The 17659-nt window shown below is 40.9% G+C and overlaps 2 protein-coding genes across 7 annotated transcripts in view; one reads left to right on the top strand and one right to left on the bottom strand.

Moving 5' to 3' along the window:
- Positions 1 to 2285: 2285 nt before the first annotated feature.
- Positions 2286 to 15555, bottom strand: LOC124018393 (glucocorticoid modulatory element-binding protein 1-like). 3 transcript variants are annotated; one of them, XM_046333697.1, is made up of 11 exons: positions 15464 to 15513; positions 14905 to 14983; positions 8209 to 8353; positions 7812 to 7870; positions 7461 to 7582; positions 7132 to 7235; positions 6337 to 6485; positions 5659 to 5802; positions 5095 to 5232; positions 4480 to 4602; positions 2286 to 3793 (listed from the first exon to the last, which is right to left on the bottom strand). In XM_046333697.1, exons 3-11 carry the CDS (start codon positions 8334 to 8336, stop codon positions 3156 to 3158), a joined length of 1605 nt encoding a protein of 534 aa, XP_046189653.1. In that variant the 5' UTR covers positions 8337 to 8353; positions 14905 to 14983; positions 15464 to 15513; the 3' UTR covers positions 2286 to 3155. The 3 variants fall into 3 exon arrangements, with proteins under 3 accessions (XP_046189653.1, XP_046189655.1, XP_046189654.1); XM_046333699.1 differs by lacking the exon at positions 14905 to 14983 and having other exon boundaries at positions 15464 to 15555; XM_046333698.1 differs by lacking the exon at positions 15464 to 15513 and having other exon boundaries at positions 8209 to 8350; positions 14905 to 15019.
- Positions 15556 to 15760: 205 nt separating this feature from the next.
- si:dkey-34d22.1 (discoidin, CUB and LCCL domain-containing protein 1) overlaps positions 15761 to 17659 on the top strand; it is a 40742-nt gene continuing 38843 nt past the window's right edge. For all 4 annotated transcript variants that reach the window (XM_046333701.1, XM_046333700.1, XM_046333703.1 and 1 more), the window contains exon 1: positions 15761 to 15915. In XM_046333701.1, coding sequence (XP_046189657.1) covers positions 15816 to 15915 — 100 coding nt within the window. In that variant the 5' untranslated portion in view covers positions 15761 to 15815. The remainder of the gene's footprint in view (positions 15916 to 17659) is intronic.

Here is a 17659-nt window from a genome sequence, read left to right as displayed (position 1 = left end):
AACCAATGGTGACTCCATTCCGCTGCCTCCGCTCTATAAAACTTCAACCTCGGTGCCAACCCTACAATCACGGTATTGCGATGTAAATGTAAAGCAATGACAGTGTGGGTTGTTGTCGTCGGTCTTTCATTTTTCTACTGAATGAATTCACAGATAAAGATCTCATATGCAATGGATTTTTAATTCAACTTTTACATAACAAGTTTGTACAATTGTCATTATCAGTCTTACTCAATGTAGTGCATTTACTCTCACAATTAAAGGTGCTATGACGTTTCAATATATATATTTTTTCAATTGTTGTTGGGTAGATGATGTGGGACGAAAGTGACAAACACAAAAAAGTTTTGCTTTAAATCTTTAGCAAACATGTTTGCCGGTTTAAAAAAGAATCAAACTACAGACGCATCTCTCGGTAATATAAATAATAACGCAAAATATTTCTTTATACAAAATAATAACCCTGAAGAAGGCAATATGATGCCGAAACATTGGTGGTTTACCGAATACATTTCTGGGAGGCTTATACATGGTGTGTGACTATTCATTTTTTATAGCATACCAAATAATAAAACATTAGATGTCTATGCATCAGAAGCACCTCTAACAACCAAAACATTTATCATGGAGCATTCCATTACTAACAAAAATGGGAAACAACGTTTTTCATTTGAACATGTGAAAACTTTAGGAAGAAAAAATATTTAAAGGAATATTCTAATGTTTGCACACAAAACCCTTTCGACAACTTTGGACTTGCTAGAGTCCTGCCCCAGTCTGTGCTGTCATTTTGATGCCAATATGTAATCAAATCTGAACTAAAGGAGACAGGAACCATCTGCGCTATTATCATTTGGCCGTTTGTTCCATTCTGGGTTCTTCTATGATAATTCAGAACCCAGAATGGAACAAACAGCCAAATGATAATAGCACAGATGGTTCCTATCTCCTGGTGTACTTGAGAGGAACAGTGAGTTCTGCGTCTCAGAGTAGGAGTGCTGTTTAAGGATCAGGTCCCCCCTTTTTATTCATTATGATTTAAAATGCAAAACTGATCCAAGAGCAGCAATCCTACTCTGATATGGTTTATGAATACAAGTTGTGATTTACAGGAGTTGATGAGAACTACTGAAGAGGTTGTGATAAAACCCTGTAGGGGAGGGTGGGGTAAGCTGAGCCAAAGGGTAAGTTAGGCCACTCTTGTTTTTAGGAAACCATACACAAAACATGTAATACATGACCAAATATTTAGGAAGAGCTCTGTGAAGAAAGAAACCACATGGAAAAAGTGGTAAGCAAGTTAGATCCCAAAAAATGAATTTATTGTGGTAAGTGTTTTCATGATGCTTGTACTGTATCTAAACCAATGTAGATCATTTTAAGATCGTTCTGTACATCAGTTGGGGGTCTCTATAACATTTACATTTACATTTAAGTCATTTAGCAGACGCTCTTATCCAGAGCGACTTACAAATTGGTGCATTCACCTTATGACATCCAGTGGAACAGCCACTTTACAATAGTGCATCTAAATCTTTTAAGGGGGGGTGAGAAGGATTACTTTATCCTATCCTAGGTATTCCTTAAAGAGGTGGGGTTTCAGGTGTCTCCGGAAGGTGGTGATTGACTCCGCTGTCCTGGCGTCGTGAGGGAGTTTGTTCCACCATTGGGGGGCCAGAGCAGCGAACAGTTTTGACTGGGCTGAGCGGGAACTGTACTTCCTCAGTGGTAGGGAGGCGAGCAGGCCAGAGGTGGATGAACGCAGTGCCCTTGTTTGGGTGTAGGGCCTGATCAGAGCCTGGAGGTACTGAGGTGCCGTTCCCCTCACAGCTCCGTAGGCAAGCACCATGGTCTTGTAGCGGATGCGAGCTTCAACTGGAAGCCAGTGGAGAGAGCGGAGGAGCGGGGTGACGTGAGAGAACTTGGGAAGGTTGAACACCAGACGGGCTGCGGCGTTCTGGATGAGTTGTAGGGGTTTAATGGCACAGGCAGGGAGCCCAGCCAACAGCGAGTTGCAGTAATCCAGACGGGAGATGACAAGTGCCTGGATTAGGACCTGCGCCGCTTCCTGTGTGAGGCAGGGTCGTACTCTGCGGATGTTGTAGAGCATGAACCTACACGAACGGGCCACCGCCTTGATGTTAGTTTCAATATGAGGTCCTAAACCTAGCATGAAAGTGCATCCTTGTAGCTGTGTGGGCTAATATAGTCAAAATGTTTGCCATGGGGTGTAGCCAATGGCAAGTTGAGCAAATGTAAGTGTTTTCTTCTCATTATCGCTGGGATATGAGGTGACAATAGGGCCTGGCCTAAGTTAAATGTGTTTTTTAAAAGTACAAAGAGTTTTAGAGAGCTAAACAGTAAAACTGCTAAAAACTGGTTTAAAGTCACTTGCTTTTTTGTAACCTATTGTGTGTACTAAGTGTGAGTTAAGAGAAATGTTATTAAATATGCTAGTGTTAAATATGCTTTAAATTATTAAAACACAAAAAATTGATTGTGATTGTGTTGATTTGTGTTTAGGAAATAAAGGTAGACAGTGTTTTAAAACAGTAGTGGTAATATTTAATTCAGTACAGAAATAGGCGGCTTAACTTACCTTGTCCCGCAAAACTGTAATATATACATAATTCTGATTATTTTCAGGGATACACAACATCCTGAAATAAATGTAGACATCTTTGTTAGAAAGAATACAATATTTCCCTTGACGGAGAAATGGCTCAACTTAGCCCACTCTCCCCTATCATTAAGTATATCAATATCTTTGATGATGAAGACCATGGGTAATTAAAGTACTATGGGCCCTGCAGTAATAAACACCATGTGAAAAAGTACTGTACGTTAAAATGATGTTACACATATAGCCTAAAACACATATAGCCTAAAATCTGTGTGGAGCTACACATGACATGACATGGCGAAGTTCACCTTCTTGCTCTCTTCCACACAGACACACTGTCACACACTCACTCACTCACTCACTCACTCACTCACTCACTCACTCACTCACTCACTCACTCACTCACTCACTCACTCACTCACTCACTCACTCACTCTTTCAACTGTATTCCTTACAGTTCTCTCTTCTCTCAATTGGTTTTACGTTCTTTTAATGCCCTCTTCCTGCCAAAGACTCTACATTATACTCTACATTATGCAACCCTTCCTTCTGTACCTTCACTCTCCTGTCCCTCCCCTGCTCCTGCTCCTCCCCCTCTTCCTCCATCTCTGATTGAGCCCCCACTGTTCCCATCAAAGTGTGTCTGAATCCCTGGAGTGTCCAGTAGTACCCCCTGCTGCACAAGTACTATCCTCTCCTCCCCCAGTCTCTGACTCTCCTTGTCCCCAGAGTCCTGCTCCTTCTTCTGGGTTAGATGAAGCGCCTGTAGAGGGGTCCCCACCCATGACTCTGTGGTTGTGTTGAGCACAGTCACCCTGGAGGCTGCATGGAGAGCCACAGACATGGCACTGCCTCTCTTTCCTGCAGAGGTGTTGCCAGTGGTGTAGTGGGTGAAGAGCTGGGAGCCAGTGGGGAGTTGGGCCAGTGTGGCCACAGGCAAGCCGGCCACATTGAGAGGCTGACCCACTAGGGATGTGGTAATGGGAGATAAGACGATGGACGATTGTGTGGTCTGGTTCTGAGGCTGGATGGTGGAAGAGCTAGAGGGATGCAGCCGCGGGCACTTTGAGGGGGTGGCCTTGGAGAAGCTGCCCATGTAGAGGTGACCAGGGCTGGGTGGGGGCTCATCCTGCCTCAGCTTCCTCTGGTCCTCCAACTGGTCCTCCAGCACTGAGGAATGACACATGGTTGTACTGGTATAACATCGAGCAATGAAAAGTGTGTGGTATCCCAGGAGGTCTACCCCAGGGGGTGATAATAGAGGGGAGGTACGTGATGCGACATTTGGCACTGTGGCACACCGCCAGCGAGAACCGGGAGAGACCGACACAGAGCCAAAGCTGAGAAGAAGGACTGAGCCAAACCTATGTGATTTTCTTTGCTATGTTTATTTTATGGCCTAGTATAGTTGTGTTTGCTGACTAACACCTCACTGTCTCTGTGTTAATCTCTGCACACTCAACCCAACACCCCACGTTTTACCACAAGTGAAATAAGAAAACCTAACATAGTAATAGTCTGTATACATATCAGGTAAGCAAAAATAACTTAAACAACGGTGTTACTTTTAGTGCAGGGATCCAACCCTATATATTGTAAGTACAGTACAAATGTGTTGTGCAATCTAGAATCCCATAGGAGAGCCCTTTGAAGAACCCCTTTTGGTTCCAGGTAGAACCCATTACAGAGGGTTCTACATGGAACCCAACATAGTTATACCTGGAACCAAAAAGGGTTCTACCTGAAACCAAAAAGGGTTCTCCAATGGGGACAGCAAAAGAACCCTTTTTGAACCCTTTTTCCAAGAGTGTATGTTTGCCCATTCTAAGCTCACATCCAAGCTTACATTATCTCACCATTAAGAGCATTGTGGACCTGCTGCTGGTTGTCATCAGTCTCACTGCGTCTCAGGTCCAGAACCCTCCTCACTGAGTCCAGCAACCCAAACATCTCAGAAAGGGAGTTCAGCACAACAGCATCTGACACAACAAAACACATTACAGGAACAACAAATAGACAGGCAATTCAAATAAATCAGTCCAACAAATTAACCAATCCCCAATTATAATTTTTTTCTACGAAACTCTTGCCAATCCACCTGCCTCTATATAAACCTGCTAAATACACTGAGTACAGGTGCTCAACAGTTTCCCGTGTGTACCAAGAATGGTCCACAACCCAAAGGACATCCAGCCAACTTGACACAACTGTGAGAAGCATTGCCGTCAACATGGGCCAGCATCCCTGTGGAACGCTTTCGACACCTTTTAGAGTACATGCCCCGACAAACTGAGGCTGTTCTGATGGCAAAAGGGAGGGTGCAACTCAATATTAGTAAGGTGTTCTTAATGATTTGTACACTCAGTGTACATGTTACCCATAGAACATTACATTTTTTAACTCTCTGATATTTCATACATGTAAGTATTATGTAAGTATGTGTGGGAACCTGTAACAGTGTGTAAGCTCACCGGCTTCTTGCAAAATGGCCTTCTCACTGCGGACCTCCACTCCTCTCAACATGGCCACTAGTTCTGTGCGGAAACTGGATAACACCTCCCCCATCAGGCCAACGTCTGCTATGCCTCTCCAAAAGCTTAGACTGCCATCTAGAGAAAGGCAAGAGACGTGGCATGATTAGGAAAGTGGAATGGTGTTGGGGGAATGTGTGTGTATGTCAAGACGTCAGATGTGACCAGGATGCCTTTTTAGTCATCAAAGTGACTTTCCTTAGTACTGTAAGTCCCTAACACACGTGTGTGTGTGTGTGTGTGTGTGTGTGTGTGTGTGTGTGTGTGTGTGTGTGTGTGTGTGTGTGTGTGTGTGTGCGTGCGTGCGTGCGTGCGTGCGTGCGTGCGTGCGTGCGTGCGTGCGTGTGCGTGCGTGTGTGTGTGTGTGTGTGTGCCACCATGCGTGCGTTAGTGTGTGTGTTTATACAGTATGTGTGTGTGAACGTGTGTGCGTAAGCGCGTGCCTGTTTGCATGTGTTTACATTAAGCTAACTATCAATGTATCCCTGTTGTTGTTATACTGACCAGGGATGGTGTCACCCCTTTTCCTCTTGACATGTCCATTGGCTGTGCTGGTGATGGGAGGAGCTGGCCCAGGGCTCCACTCCACTGTAGTGTAGGCCTTCTCCTCTATCCTGTCATCTGACACTGCAGCATGGCCTCCATCTACTATACACAGAGAGCCACCAACACACATCAAATCACTCCTCCAACATCTCATGTCATCACTCATATCAGTAGCTCAAATTCTGGTTCAGTTCTGTCATAGACATTTTGTTGTAAGCAGTGGTAACAACTGTGTGGCTCTGCAAGTGCCTTCACAGCACAGGGTTTTCAATTCAAGTGCTATGCGCATCTGAGGAGACCATTGAGGCCCCTAAATCGAATTGTTTTCCTACTTCTAGATTCCAATCACTGCCCTGTGCAGTGATAAAATAGGTGCCACACCAAAGACTGCTGAGGGCAATTATTCATTGATGTTTTGATGTAGTCCATTTCAAAATATGAGTGGTACAGTTTATGAAGGTGAAGTGTAGTTTGTGCAGGGATAAAAACAGCAGTTTAATAAATGGCAGCAGCCACGGGATATGAGAGAGTAAATGTGTACATAGTAAACGTGTACTGTAGTTAGGTAAGCTCTTGGCTGATAGGCACACTGGGCAATGTGTAGTCAGCCCTTGGCTAATTGGCTGATAGGCTCACTTGGCAGAGGAGAAGGGGGGAGCTGCATGGCTCTGCCCGGAAGGAAGCGGGTGCTGTTGATCAACACGTCAAACTTGGTGCTGCGGCAGGTGTTGGTGCACACTGTGTCATGCTGATAGAAGTCAATCTGACCTGAGTCCATCATTTTCCTGCATAGAGGACATAAGAGAAGATTTGGGAGAAGGAGAATGGTTTAGTATATTTATTTTATGATTAGTTATATAATAATAAGCATTGTTATCACTATATCTAATCCAGTCAGAAAATAGCTACTTCTAGTTGCGGCAATATGTGTATTACACAGTGAAATGTTTACAAGTGGTTAATGAATTCAATGTTTCATCAAAGCTTTGCTTGTAACAAAAGCTTCTGATCTGATATGTAGGGATAAAGGCAGCAGACTAAACCACAGATGGACAGAGAACATGTGCAAACACGAAGATGGGGTGAGAAATGCATCACTCAGCAATTTGACAGCGTGATATGTGATCCTACCACCACAAGAACGCTGCTTACTAACTGCTAGTGGAATGTATGGGGCAAAAAAACTCCAGGTAACCCGATGCAGGCAAAACAAGAAGATCCCAGACACATATTGACCCCAACCTGTCTTTTTCCTAGCACTGATTCTGCTTATAGATGCTTTATTTAATACAGTTTTTACTTGAGATATGTGGTTGTCTTAGCTTCTTTAGTTATATGCACTGACTGTAAGTATCTCTGGATAAGAGCGTCTGCTAAACGACCAAAATGTAAATGTAAACCCTGCCCTCCACCCAGTATGACGCAGCCTACCTGAGCATCACCCCTCCCAGTCGGATGGCCCTCTTCCAGTCCTTCAGAGTGGCTTTCCCTGCCACGTGAACAAACTGCTTGGGGCTGATCAGCTGGTCATTGAACTGCAGGGAGGAGAAAAAGCAACACAGAGAATCACAGGCACAGAGAGAGTTAAATAATAATAAAATATCTCACATGCTTTCATATCGACAATGGAAAGCAAAATTATCTATGAACACCCCCCCCCCCCCACACACACACACACAAAAACAGCACACACACACAGGTACCAGCGTGTTTCTTAGTGGCATACTGTACTTATGAACAAGTTACTTGATGACTGGTACCTTGACACATCTGATGTTGATGCCAGGACAGACAAACTTCTTAAACAGGAGGACAGCTTTGCTCTTGCCACAGGTGATGGGGTATCCATACTCAACCTCCTCACCCTCCGCAAGATTGTCTTCTAGCATCCATAATGGTAAAATACAATATAAACACACAGTATATAACATACACAATATCACAAGCAAGCATCCATACATCAAAACAAAACAAAATAATACAAATTATATATCCAGTTTTTAAAAATTACTAGATGATGTATACAATACAAATCTAATCTCCAAGTTGAATGGATTAAAATATGGGTCATACAAATAAGCAATAGAAACAAAGCGTCTTTGGAATCTTACCATGATGCGTCTCTATGGCTAGAACAGTAGAGCCAGTGTCAGCGTTGTCCTCATTTGCCCTGTAGGGGGCGACAAAGTCCACTATTTCATGCAATATTCACTCCCACTGAGGCAGCTGTTACAATGTACAGTATATAACAGAACCTGCTATCAGAATTCTACACTTCAAAGACAGTTTTATCTTACTGACAACTTGGATGTCTAGAAAAGCACACTTTGTACACTTAAAAAAATACATTTGTAATGTCTTAGTGTAATTACATTACGTAGTAACGATAAATTAAATTAGTTACTAATTGCAAATAGAATTTTGAGACTTTTGCGTTTTGTCCAAATGGTAACTCCAACCCTCCACCCTGTTGTGTCCAGTGCCCCCTCTTTGCATTGCAAGTCTTACCCCTGTATGATGGGCTGCAGATGGAGGATGACCTGAGTCTTGCGGCTCTCACAGTGCTCCCCTTCCTCCTCCTCTTCCTTCACCATCACTATGTTTCTTGAGGACACTGTGATCTCAGCACTCGCCATGACCACTCCCTGGACTGCTGTAGGGACAGGCATATTTATGGGCATATATATATATATATTTATTTTTTATTTAACCTTTATTTAACCAGGCAAGTCAGTTAAGAACAAATTCTTATTTACAATTACTGCCTAACGGGGAACAGTGGGTTAACTGCCTTGTTCAGGGTCAGAAAGACAGATTTTTACCTTGTCAGTTCAGGAATTCACTCTGTATGTTCTAACGACTAGGCTACCTGCCTAGGCTACCCCATGCACGCACACACACACACACACACACACACACACACACACACACACACACACACACACACACACACACACACACACACACACACACACACACACACACACACACACACACACACACACACACACACACACACACACACACACACACTTTTCAGCATACTGTATAGAGGTCCATGTTACGCTAGTCCTAAATAGTACTGTAGGTCCTGACATGCAATAGTAGCTATTGAGAATAGATCCATATTGAATTTATGGCACAAATGGTTCTGACTGGGATTTCTTCTCATGTAATCAAATAATTTATCATCTGACAAAAAGTATTTTGCATGAAGGTTATGAGCCATTCCTAGTATGGGTTACCCCCCTTCAAAAAAATATATATATAAATAGGGGTTAACAAAAACAGACTGACAGGCTTCAACAAGTTGAATTGTTCTTTCCCTAACTTCGGAATGGTTTATAAGAAGAAGTAGAGAAAACAACATTACCACTTAATTGCATGTGGTGCTAAAATCATATTCTAGTTAGCTACATATAAGTAGCAGACAGTGTAGTCTCTCATTGGTTATTCTGGGTGCTAGATTACCTACTGTATTAACCAGGGTCGGGTAGGTTACTTTCTAAATCGAATCCGTTAACAGTTACTAGTTACTTGTCCAGTAAAGTAACTTACCTGTAAATTACCTGTAATCAGTAACGTAACTTTTGGATTACCCAAACTCAGTAACGTAATCTGATTACGTTCCGTTACTTTTAATTTACTTTCCCCTTAAGAAGTATTAGAAGAAGACAAAAATGTATGTTACCAATTGAACTACATCTATTGCAGGATAAATCAATGTTAAAGTTTACATAGCTGGCAAAACACGGATGTAAAATTTTACTTTATGGGTTGTTTATGTAGGATTCTTCTAACCCCTCGCTTTTTACTACATATAATAATACAATTACAATGTAAGTACACACACTGTACATAAAAGTAGCCCAGTGAACAAAAATATAAACGCAACATCTAAAGTGTTGGTCCCATGTTTCATGAGCTGAAATAAAAGATCCCAGAAATGTTCCATATGCACAAAAATTGTATTTCTCTCAAATTTTGTGCACAAATTAGTTTACCTTCCTGTTAGTGAGTATTTCTCGTTTGCCAAGATAATCCATCCACCTGACTGGTGTGGCATATCAAGAAGCTGATTAAACAGCATGATCATTACACAGATACACCTTGTAAGGCCAAATGCAATGTTTCATCAAATATATACAGTACCAGTCAAAAGTTTGGACACACCTACTCATTCAAGGGTTTTTCTTTATTTCTACTATTTTACACATTGTATAATAATAGTGAAGACATCAAAACTATGAAATAACACATAATTTAGTAACCGAAAAAGTGGTAAACAAATCAGAATATATTTGAAATTTGAGATTCTTTAAAGTAGCCACCCTGTGCCTTGATGACAGAATGCATTTCAATTAACGGGTGTTACTTTGAAGAATATACCATTTTATTTGTTTAAAAAAATGTTGGTTACTACATGATTCCATATGTGTTATTTCATAGTTTTGATGTCTTCACTATTATTCTACAATGTATAAAATAGTAAAAATAATGAGTAGGTGTGTCCAAACAATTGACTGGTATTGTATATATTTGATGAAACATAGAATTTGGCCTTGCCACTACTAGCCCATAGAAATGCATTGAATAACAGATTCATACATGGAAAAACAGTTCTTAAGTGTCTGTCCTATATCTAAAATCTAAGAAAGCTTAGGGGAAAAAATCAAATACATTTTTACCGTGGTATTACCTGTATACCTTTGACGTGGAAATGCCCTATTCACTTCCATACATTTTTCAGGTAACAAGTTACCTTCATACGTGTACGATGACACTCGTAGAGCAAAACACCATCGTGAGAGTAATCTTTCCATTGAGGGGTCATGTTAATTTGTAGGACAAACCGTTTGGACACTACAGACGTTTTTGTTAGAAGACGGATTTTCGAGATGTCTCCTGGCCTGACAAACACCGCTGGAGCTCTGCCACCTTCCACGGCAAATGCAGAAAGTCAAAATCAGCATTTGAAACGCAGCTCATGCAAAACAACAGCTGAAGCAGACAGATATTGATTGGGATGTTTTATTTGATTTATTTATTATGCCTCGAGCAGAGCATAATATTTTACGCCTGAAGCATAGAAATGCACTATGCATAAATCGCTCCGCCATTTCCTGGTTGCTAAAATTCTAATAGTTTGCCTAATTTCAGTTTATATGACAAAACAAGCAAATATAGTGTAGAGAATCATTGTACCATCTAAACCACAGTGGAATATATTTTCCATAACCAAAAATATTGTATTTTCAGCTGTTTGAAGCTGGTGTACAAAACAACTTCAAGACAGAAAAATGACACATAGAACTACAGCTTCTTAGACTTGCATTCAACGATAATGACAGATCTACAGTATAAGTCACATTTCTATGTGAATTTGGTCTGGTCGCCCAAAAAGTTAAATGCCATTATTGCGTATGTGATGTATGGGGACCACCCATACGTAGAATGTATGCACACATGACTGTAAGTCGCTTTGGATAAAAGCGTCTGCTAAATGGCATATATTGATGTATGTAGGATTGGAGGGATGCATTTTCAAAATGGTACAGTAAAATAGCTTCCAGTCCATAACATAGATATGGGAGTAGTTGTTGGATGAATGGCACGACAATGGGCCTCAGAATCTCGTCAGGACCTCAGTGCATTAAAATGGCTATTGATAAAATGCAATTGTGTTCATTGTCTGTAGCTTATGCCTGCCTATACCATAACCCCACCATGGTGCACTCTGTTCACAACGTTGACATCAGCAAACCGCTCACCACACGATGCCATACACGCGGTCTGCCATCTGCCCCGTGAAGAGCACACTTCTCCAGCATGCCAGTGGCCATCGAAAGGTGAGCAGTTGCTCATTGTAGTCGGTTATGACGCATAACTGCAGTCAGGTCAAGACCCTGGTGAGGACAACGAGTGAGGACAACAAACACGCAGACAGGTTCTGACATTTTGTGCAGATATTCTTCAGTTGTGCAAACCCACACTTTCGTCAACTGTGGTTGGTCTCAGACGATCCCGCAGGTGATGAAGCTGGATTCGGAGGTCCTGGGCTGGCGTGGTTATGTTGGAGGCGGCTTATGGTAGAGAAATGAGCATTAAATTATCTGACAACAGCTCTGGTGGACATCCCTGCAGTCAGCATGCCAAATGTGTTGTGTGACAATCTGCACATTTTGGAGTGGCCTTTCAGTGTCCCCAGCACAAGGTGCACCTGTGTAATGATCATGCTGTTTAATCAACTTCTTAATATGCCACACCTGTCAGGTGGATGGATTATCTTGGCAAAGGAAAATTCTCACTAACAGTAATGTAAACTCTACATTTTATTTGAAAAATAAGATTTTTGTGCATGTGGAAAATGTCTGAGATCTTTTATTTCAGCTCATGAAACATGGGACAAACACTTTACATGTTGCGTTTAGATTTTTGTTCAGTGTAGTTTGCAACTGGAGGAAAAAATGTAATTCAGTTTTGTCTGAAGTGTGCTCTATACACAAAATTGACACTGGGAGATGGGAGATGAATGCACTTTGCAGCAGGACAATAACTTAAAACACAAGGCCAGATCTACCCTGGAGTTGCTTACCAAGAAGACAATAAATGTTACTGAGTGGCCGAGTTACAGTTTTGACATAAATCTACTTAAAAATATATGGCAAGACTTGAAAATGTTTGTCTAATAATGACCAACAACAAATTGTTAGAATTCTTTAAAGAATAATGGGCAAATGTAGCACAATCCAGGTGTGGAACGCTCTTAGAGACTCATCCAGAAAGACTCACAGCTGTAATCGCTGCCAAAGGTGCTTCTACAAAGTACTGACTCAGGGGTATGAATACTTAAGTAAATTAGATATTTCTGTATTTCATTTTCAATAAATGTGCAAACATTTCTAAAAAACAAATGTTCACTTTTTTACTATGGGGTATTTATTTAATACATTTTTAATTCAGGCAGTAACAATAAAATGACGAATAAGTCAAGGGGTTTGAAAGGTTTCTGAAGGAACTGCAAATGCCATTATGTCGTATAAGTAGATTGGAGGAGTGCATTTTCAAAATGGTACAGTAAAAATTACTCTAGATCATAACATAGATAGTGGAGTAGTTGTACTACATTAATCCATTGAGTTTGATCACAAAGTATATGAAACAGCCCTTTAATTTATTCTTTAACATGGGAAAAATGCCATTATTTTGTGTGATGTAATTAGGTTTAGAGGAGTGGATTTTGTAAATGGTACAGTAAATATGCTTCTAATACATAACTTGATAGAAGAGTTGTTGAAAACATTAATCCATTGAGTTTGCTGACAAAGAATTTGAATCAGTCCTTTAATTTAGTCTCCATTATAGGATAAATGCCATTATCATATATGCAAGTATTCAGACATTCAACATTTTGTTATATTACAGTCTTATTCTAAAATGTTTCAAATTGTGTTGTTTCAAATTTACACACAATACCCCACAATGACAAAGCAAAAACTGTTTTTTATTTATAATTTTTTTTTATAAAAAATAAAATAAAAAATAACTGAAATATCACATTTACATAAGTATTCAGACCCTTTACTCAGTACTTTGTTGAAGCACCTTTGGCAGCGAGGGTTAGGGTTAGGGTTAGCATTGTCTTGGCTGTGTGCTTAGGGTCATTGTCCTGTTGGAAGGTGAACATTCACCAAGTATGAGGTCCTGAGCATGGAGCAGGTTTTCTTTAAGGATCTCACTGTACTTTGCTTCGTTAATCTTTCCCTCGATCCTGATTAGTCTGCCAGTCCCTGCCCCTGAAAAACAGCTCCACATCATGATGCATTTCCTCCAGATGTGTCGCTTGGCATTCAGGCCAATTAGTTCAATCTTGGTTTCATCAGACAAGAGAATCTTGTTTCTCATTGTCTTGAGATTCTTCAGGTGTCTTTTGGCAAACTCCAAGTGGGCTGTCATGTGCCTTTTACTGAGGAGTGGCTTCCGTCTGGCCATTCTATCATAAAGGCCTTATTGGTGGAGTGCTGCAGAGATGGTTGTCCTTCGAGAAGTTTCTCCCATCTCCACAGAGGAACTGTAGTTCTGGCATCGGGTTCTTGGTCACCTCCCTGATCAAGGGCCTTCTCCCCCGATTGCTCAGTTTGGCCAGGTGGCCAGCTCTAAGAAGACTTCTTCCATGTAAACTTCTTCCATGTAAGAATGATGGAGGCCACTGTGTTCGTGGGGACCTTCAATGCTGTGGGGACCTTCACTTTTTGGTACCCTTCCCCAGATCTGTGCCTCAACACTCCTGTCTCGGTGCTCTACGTATAATTCCTTCGACCTCATGGCTTGGTTTTTGCTCTGATATGCATTATCAACTGTGGGACCTTATATAGACAGGTGTGTGCCTTTCCAAACCATGTCCAATCAATTGAATTTACCACAGGTGGACTCCAATCAAGATGTAGAAACATCTCAAGGTCAATGGAAACAGGATGCACCTTAGCTCAATTTCGAGTCTCATAGCAAAGGGTCTGAATACTCACGTAAATAAGGTATTTCTGTTTTTTATTTGTAATACATTTGCTAAAAATAAAAAAAATAAAAACTGTTTTTGATTTGTCATTATGGGGTTTTGTGTGTATAAAATAGTTTAATCCGTTTTAGAATAAGGCTGTAACGTAACAAAATGTGTAAAAAGTCAAGGGGTCTGAATACTTTCCGAATGCACTGTAAGTTTGGGGGGGGGGGTGCATTATAAAAATGGCACAGTAAAGATAGATGCTTCCAATCCAATCCATAGATAGTGGAGTAGTACATTAATCCATTGAGTTTTCTAAAAAAGTATTAGAAACAGTTCTATAATTGAGTCTATAATATGGGACAACAACTGTGGTTAATGAAAGGAATTAAACCCTATCAAAAAAAGACACCCAAGTTATTCAAAAATTAGGAAAATCCGATGGAGATCCACTATAAAATACCAACAAAGGTTTCAGAGATCTTAGCCAGTATTCCCAGCGCATAAACCACTTCGGCACTTGCGTGCCTCTCTCCCTCCTTCACCCACTCAAACTGACGTTATGTTGGTGCGGCGGCACGCACACAACCAACCAATGTGTACATAGTACACACCATTCCAGACTAGGCAAACGAAAACACAACGTAAACCAACCAGAAATGATCAAATATTATTTTAACTGAATACTCTGTGTTTTTCCTTACCGTTTCACTGCAGAGAATTCATCATTTGCTTGCAGAGAGTTCTCAGAACATGCGCTGTACTGCTGCTTCGCTACACTTCCTGCAACGAAGGCAGTATTTGCCTGTGAGAAGCATCTGTCCTACTGTCACGAGAAGCGGTTGTTCGCACGCGATGTGTATATCGGTCAAACTGCTCTACTGCACCGCTTGCTTGAGCACCGCGGAATGGTTTAGAGAATGTTAAGGCTAAAATGACTAGAATAGCTCACAACAACTATAAATATTGTTTTATTTGACCGCGCGTATGTCATTAGGCCACTAAAGGAGTGTTGTTATAATACACATATATTATTTGCATGCAATAAGTGATGTTTGTTGAGCGTGTAAAATGATTTAGCATATAATAAATATGTAGAAATCAATGCACACCTTGTAGCAAAGGGTAGCAGACTTTTACAGTTGTGTACAGTAGGCTAATCATAGAGCGCACATAGTTGTATTAGGCTATGGGCTCAACCCACAGCCTAATAAATCATTAGCACTCAATTAAACTCAGAAAATATAGGGAATGTATGCTCACCTGCTCTAATGCATTTTGCACAACTCAAGTCATTTCAAGTTTTAGGGGGTGGTTGTCACTAAGCACGGGTCTAGGACCAGCGTATCCCCCTCGGCGACATGAAATAACAAGTTATACTGACCTTAGATCAGCATTTATGGGTCCACATCTAGCAAGACCCCCTTATTTGGGAAAGCGATTCTTGAAGTGATTTAATTGACACATCTGGAAGCCAATGAGATCTCAGTTCGTCTCCCTGTGCCCAATCGTAAATATTCAATGCCTCGTAATTTAGTAATTTCTGCAGAAGTGAACTGAGTAGTGTTATCCCGGGGTTTGAGGGTTTTACTCCTTGCATTTATCCTCGGAAATCATGTTCTTGAAACCTGGACAGATTAGAGATGCTGTGAATTATTTGGGCAGTTTTTGGATCGTCTTTAGTGTCGTGTTTATAATTGTCAACGGACAGGAGGGTAAGCTATTTATTCCCTTGTGTATGTCCTCGGCAATGTACAGTATAGTATAATATATGTAGAGCAATAGACAACCAAAGACATTCGACTAGCTATATTTTTTATAAATCGCTTACCATATTTTTATTGAGATAATTACTCTGAGCCTTGACTGGATAATTATGAAATAACTCTATAAATTGTAGGCTATTATGTTTATATAATAAAAGTTGTGGAATTTAGTTGGTACTGTAAACTCATCGACATGAATAGCCTACATAGCCTACATAAATGAACATATTCACAGATTATCTTCATGTCATTTTAATGTTGTGTGGTGCTTACTTTATTGAAGATATTGTCATCACTTTCTAATTATTATTTTTTGTTGGCTGTGGGCTACACACCTTGTCCACATTTGAAACCGTTTGACATTTTCTAAAGTGGCTATTGGTGACATAAATAGTGCTCCTGCTGCAATTTCCAGTCCAGTTCAGAAGGCCATAGATTATTGATCAATCAGATGACTTTTTTAAAATACAGTTAAGAATACATTCTTATTTTCAATGACAGCCTAGGAACAGTGGGTTATAACTGCCTGTTCAGGGGCAGAACGACCTTGTCAGCTCAGGGGCTTGAACTTGCAGCCTTCCGGTTACTAGTCCAACGCTCTAACCACTAGGCTACCCTGATACCCTGATGCATGAGTTTAATTCAGGTTTCTTATAAAAGTCCTCATAAACAAGGTAGCTGTTGTATTGGTAAGTTAAAGGTACACTGCCCTTCTTTGGTAACTCACTCTTATTGGCAAGGGTGAGGTGTGTGTACACATCCTCGTTTGGAGCTGTTCTGCTTGTGTTAGTCATTCCAAGTATTTACGACAAACTGAGCATCCTTTCCATTGCTGAGCATCCTTTCAAATCATTTCCAAGAGTAAATATTTTATGCAAAAACCCTGTCACACATACAGTTGACTTCAGCAAAAGGTGTGCATGCAAGTAGTCGACAACACTAGCTTTGATAGGGTTTAAATGAATATAAGGCTCAGTGCTCCTGTCAATAACTCTCTTCCAAAACATGGGGTGGATCAAACCAAAGCCACAAATATCTTTGGGACTGTCTGGAGCAAACAATCCCGATAGTTCAAAGGTCATCTGTGATGTCATGGTGGCATTCCATTGCAGATAGTGAACTCTCATCTGTGTTTACCTATGATTGCCAGGGCCCGTAACCGAAAGCTCGCTGGTTTGAATACCCAAGCCGACAAGGTGAAAAATCTGCCGATGTGCCCTTGAGCAAGGAACATAACTATAATTTGCTCCAGGGGCACTGTACTACTGCGGCTGACCCTATAAAACAACACATTTAATTGCACCTGGTGTATGTGACAAAACATATATACATGTTTCCCCCCCCACTATTCCCCACAAGAAGACTTGCAGGAAGACATGCAACAATAAGAGAGTGTACCCCTTGTGTTGACATGGTATTTCACAATCAGGCAAGGGTCAACATGAATCACACATATATGGAAACTTACTGTGAATGTCCAAGCAGATCTGGGCTCTCTTGACACATTTTGTTTTGCTGCTGGGGATTTAGTATCATCATAGAGGAAGATGACCAATTCATGGTACATTTCTTCCTCTGAATCACTTTGGCACCAGAGAGAAGCAAGAGACAAATGTACAAGAAAAAAACATATCAATCCTCTCCTGGTCAATGAATAACTCAGTGTGTGTTGTCATGCTCTGATTGACACAGC

The sequence above is a fragment of the Oncorhynchus gorbuscha genome, unplaced genomic scaffold (genome assembly GCF_021184085.1).
Source record: "Oncorhynchus gorbuscha isolate QuinsamMale2020 ecotype Even-year unplaced genomic scaffold, OgorEven_v1.0 Un_scaffold_5:::fragment_6:::debris, whole genome shotgun sequence".
Taxonomy (NCBI): Eukaryota; Metazoa; Chordata; class Actinopteri; order Salmoniformes; family Salmonidae; genus Oncorhynchus; species Oncorhynchus gorbuscha.
This window is presented reverse-complemented; position numbering and strand designations above follow the sequence as displayed.

Bases quoted from the DNA above. Each gene is read 5' to 3' on its own strand.
- LOC124018393 (XM_046333699.1), bottom strand. From the start codon at position 8,336: ATGGCGAGTGCTGAGATCACAGTGTCCTCAAGAAACATAGTGATGGTG. The intron at 7,871-8,208 runs GTAAGACTTGCA...CGCCCCCTACAG, and splicing joins CTGCAGCCCATCATACAGGG to GGCAAATGAGGACAACGCTG. The intron at 3,794-4,479 runs GTGAGATAATGT...GTCATTCCTCAG, and splicing joins GGTCCACAATGCTCTTAATG to TGCTGGAGGACCAGTTGGAG.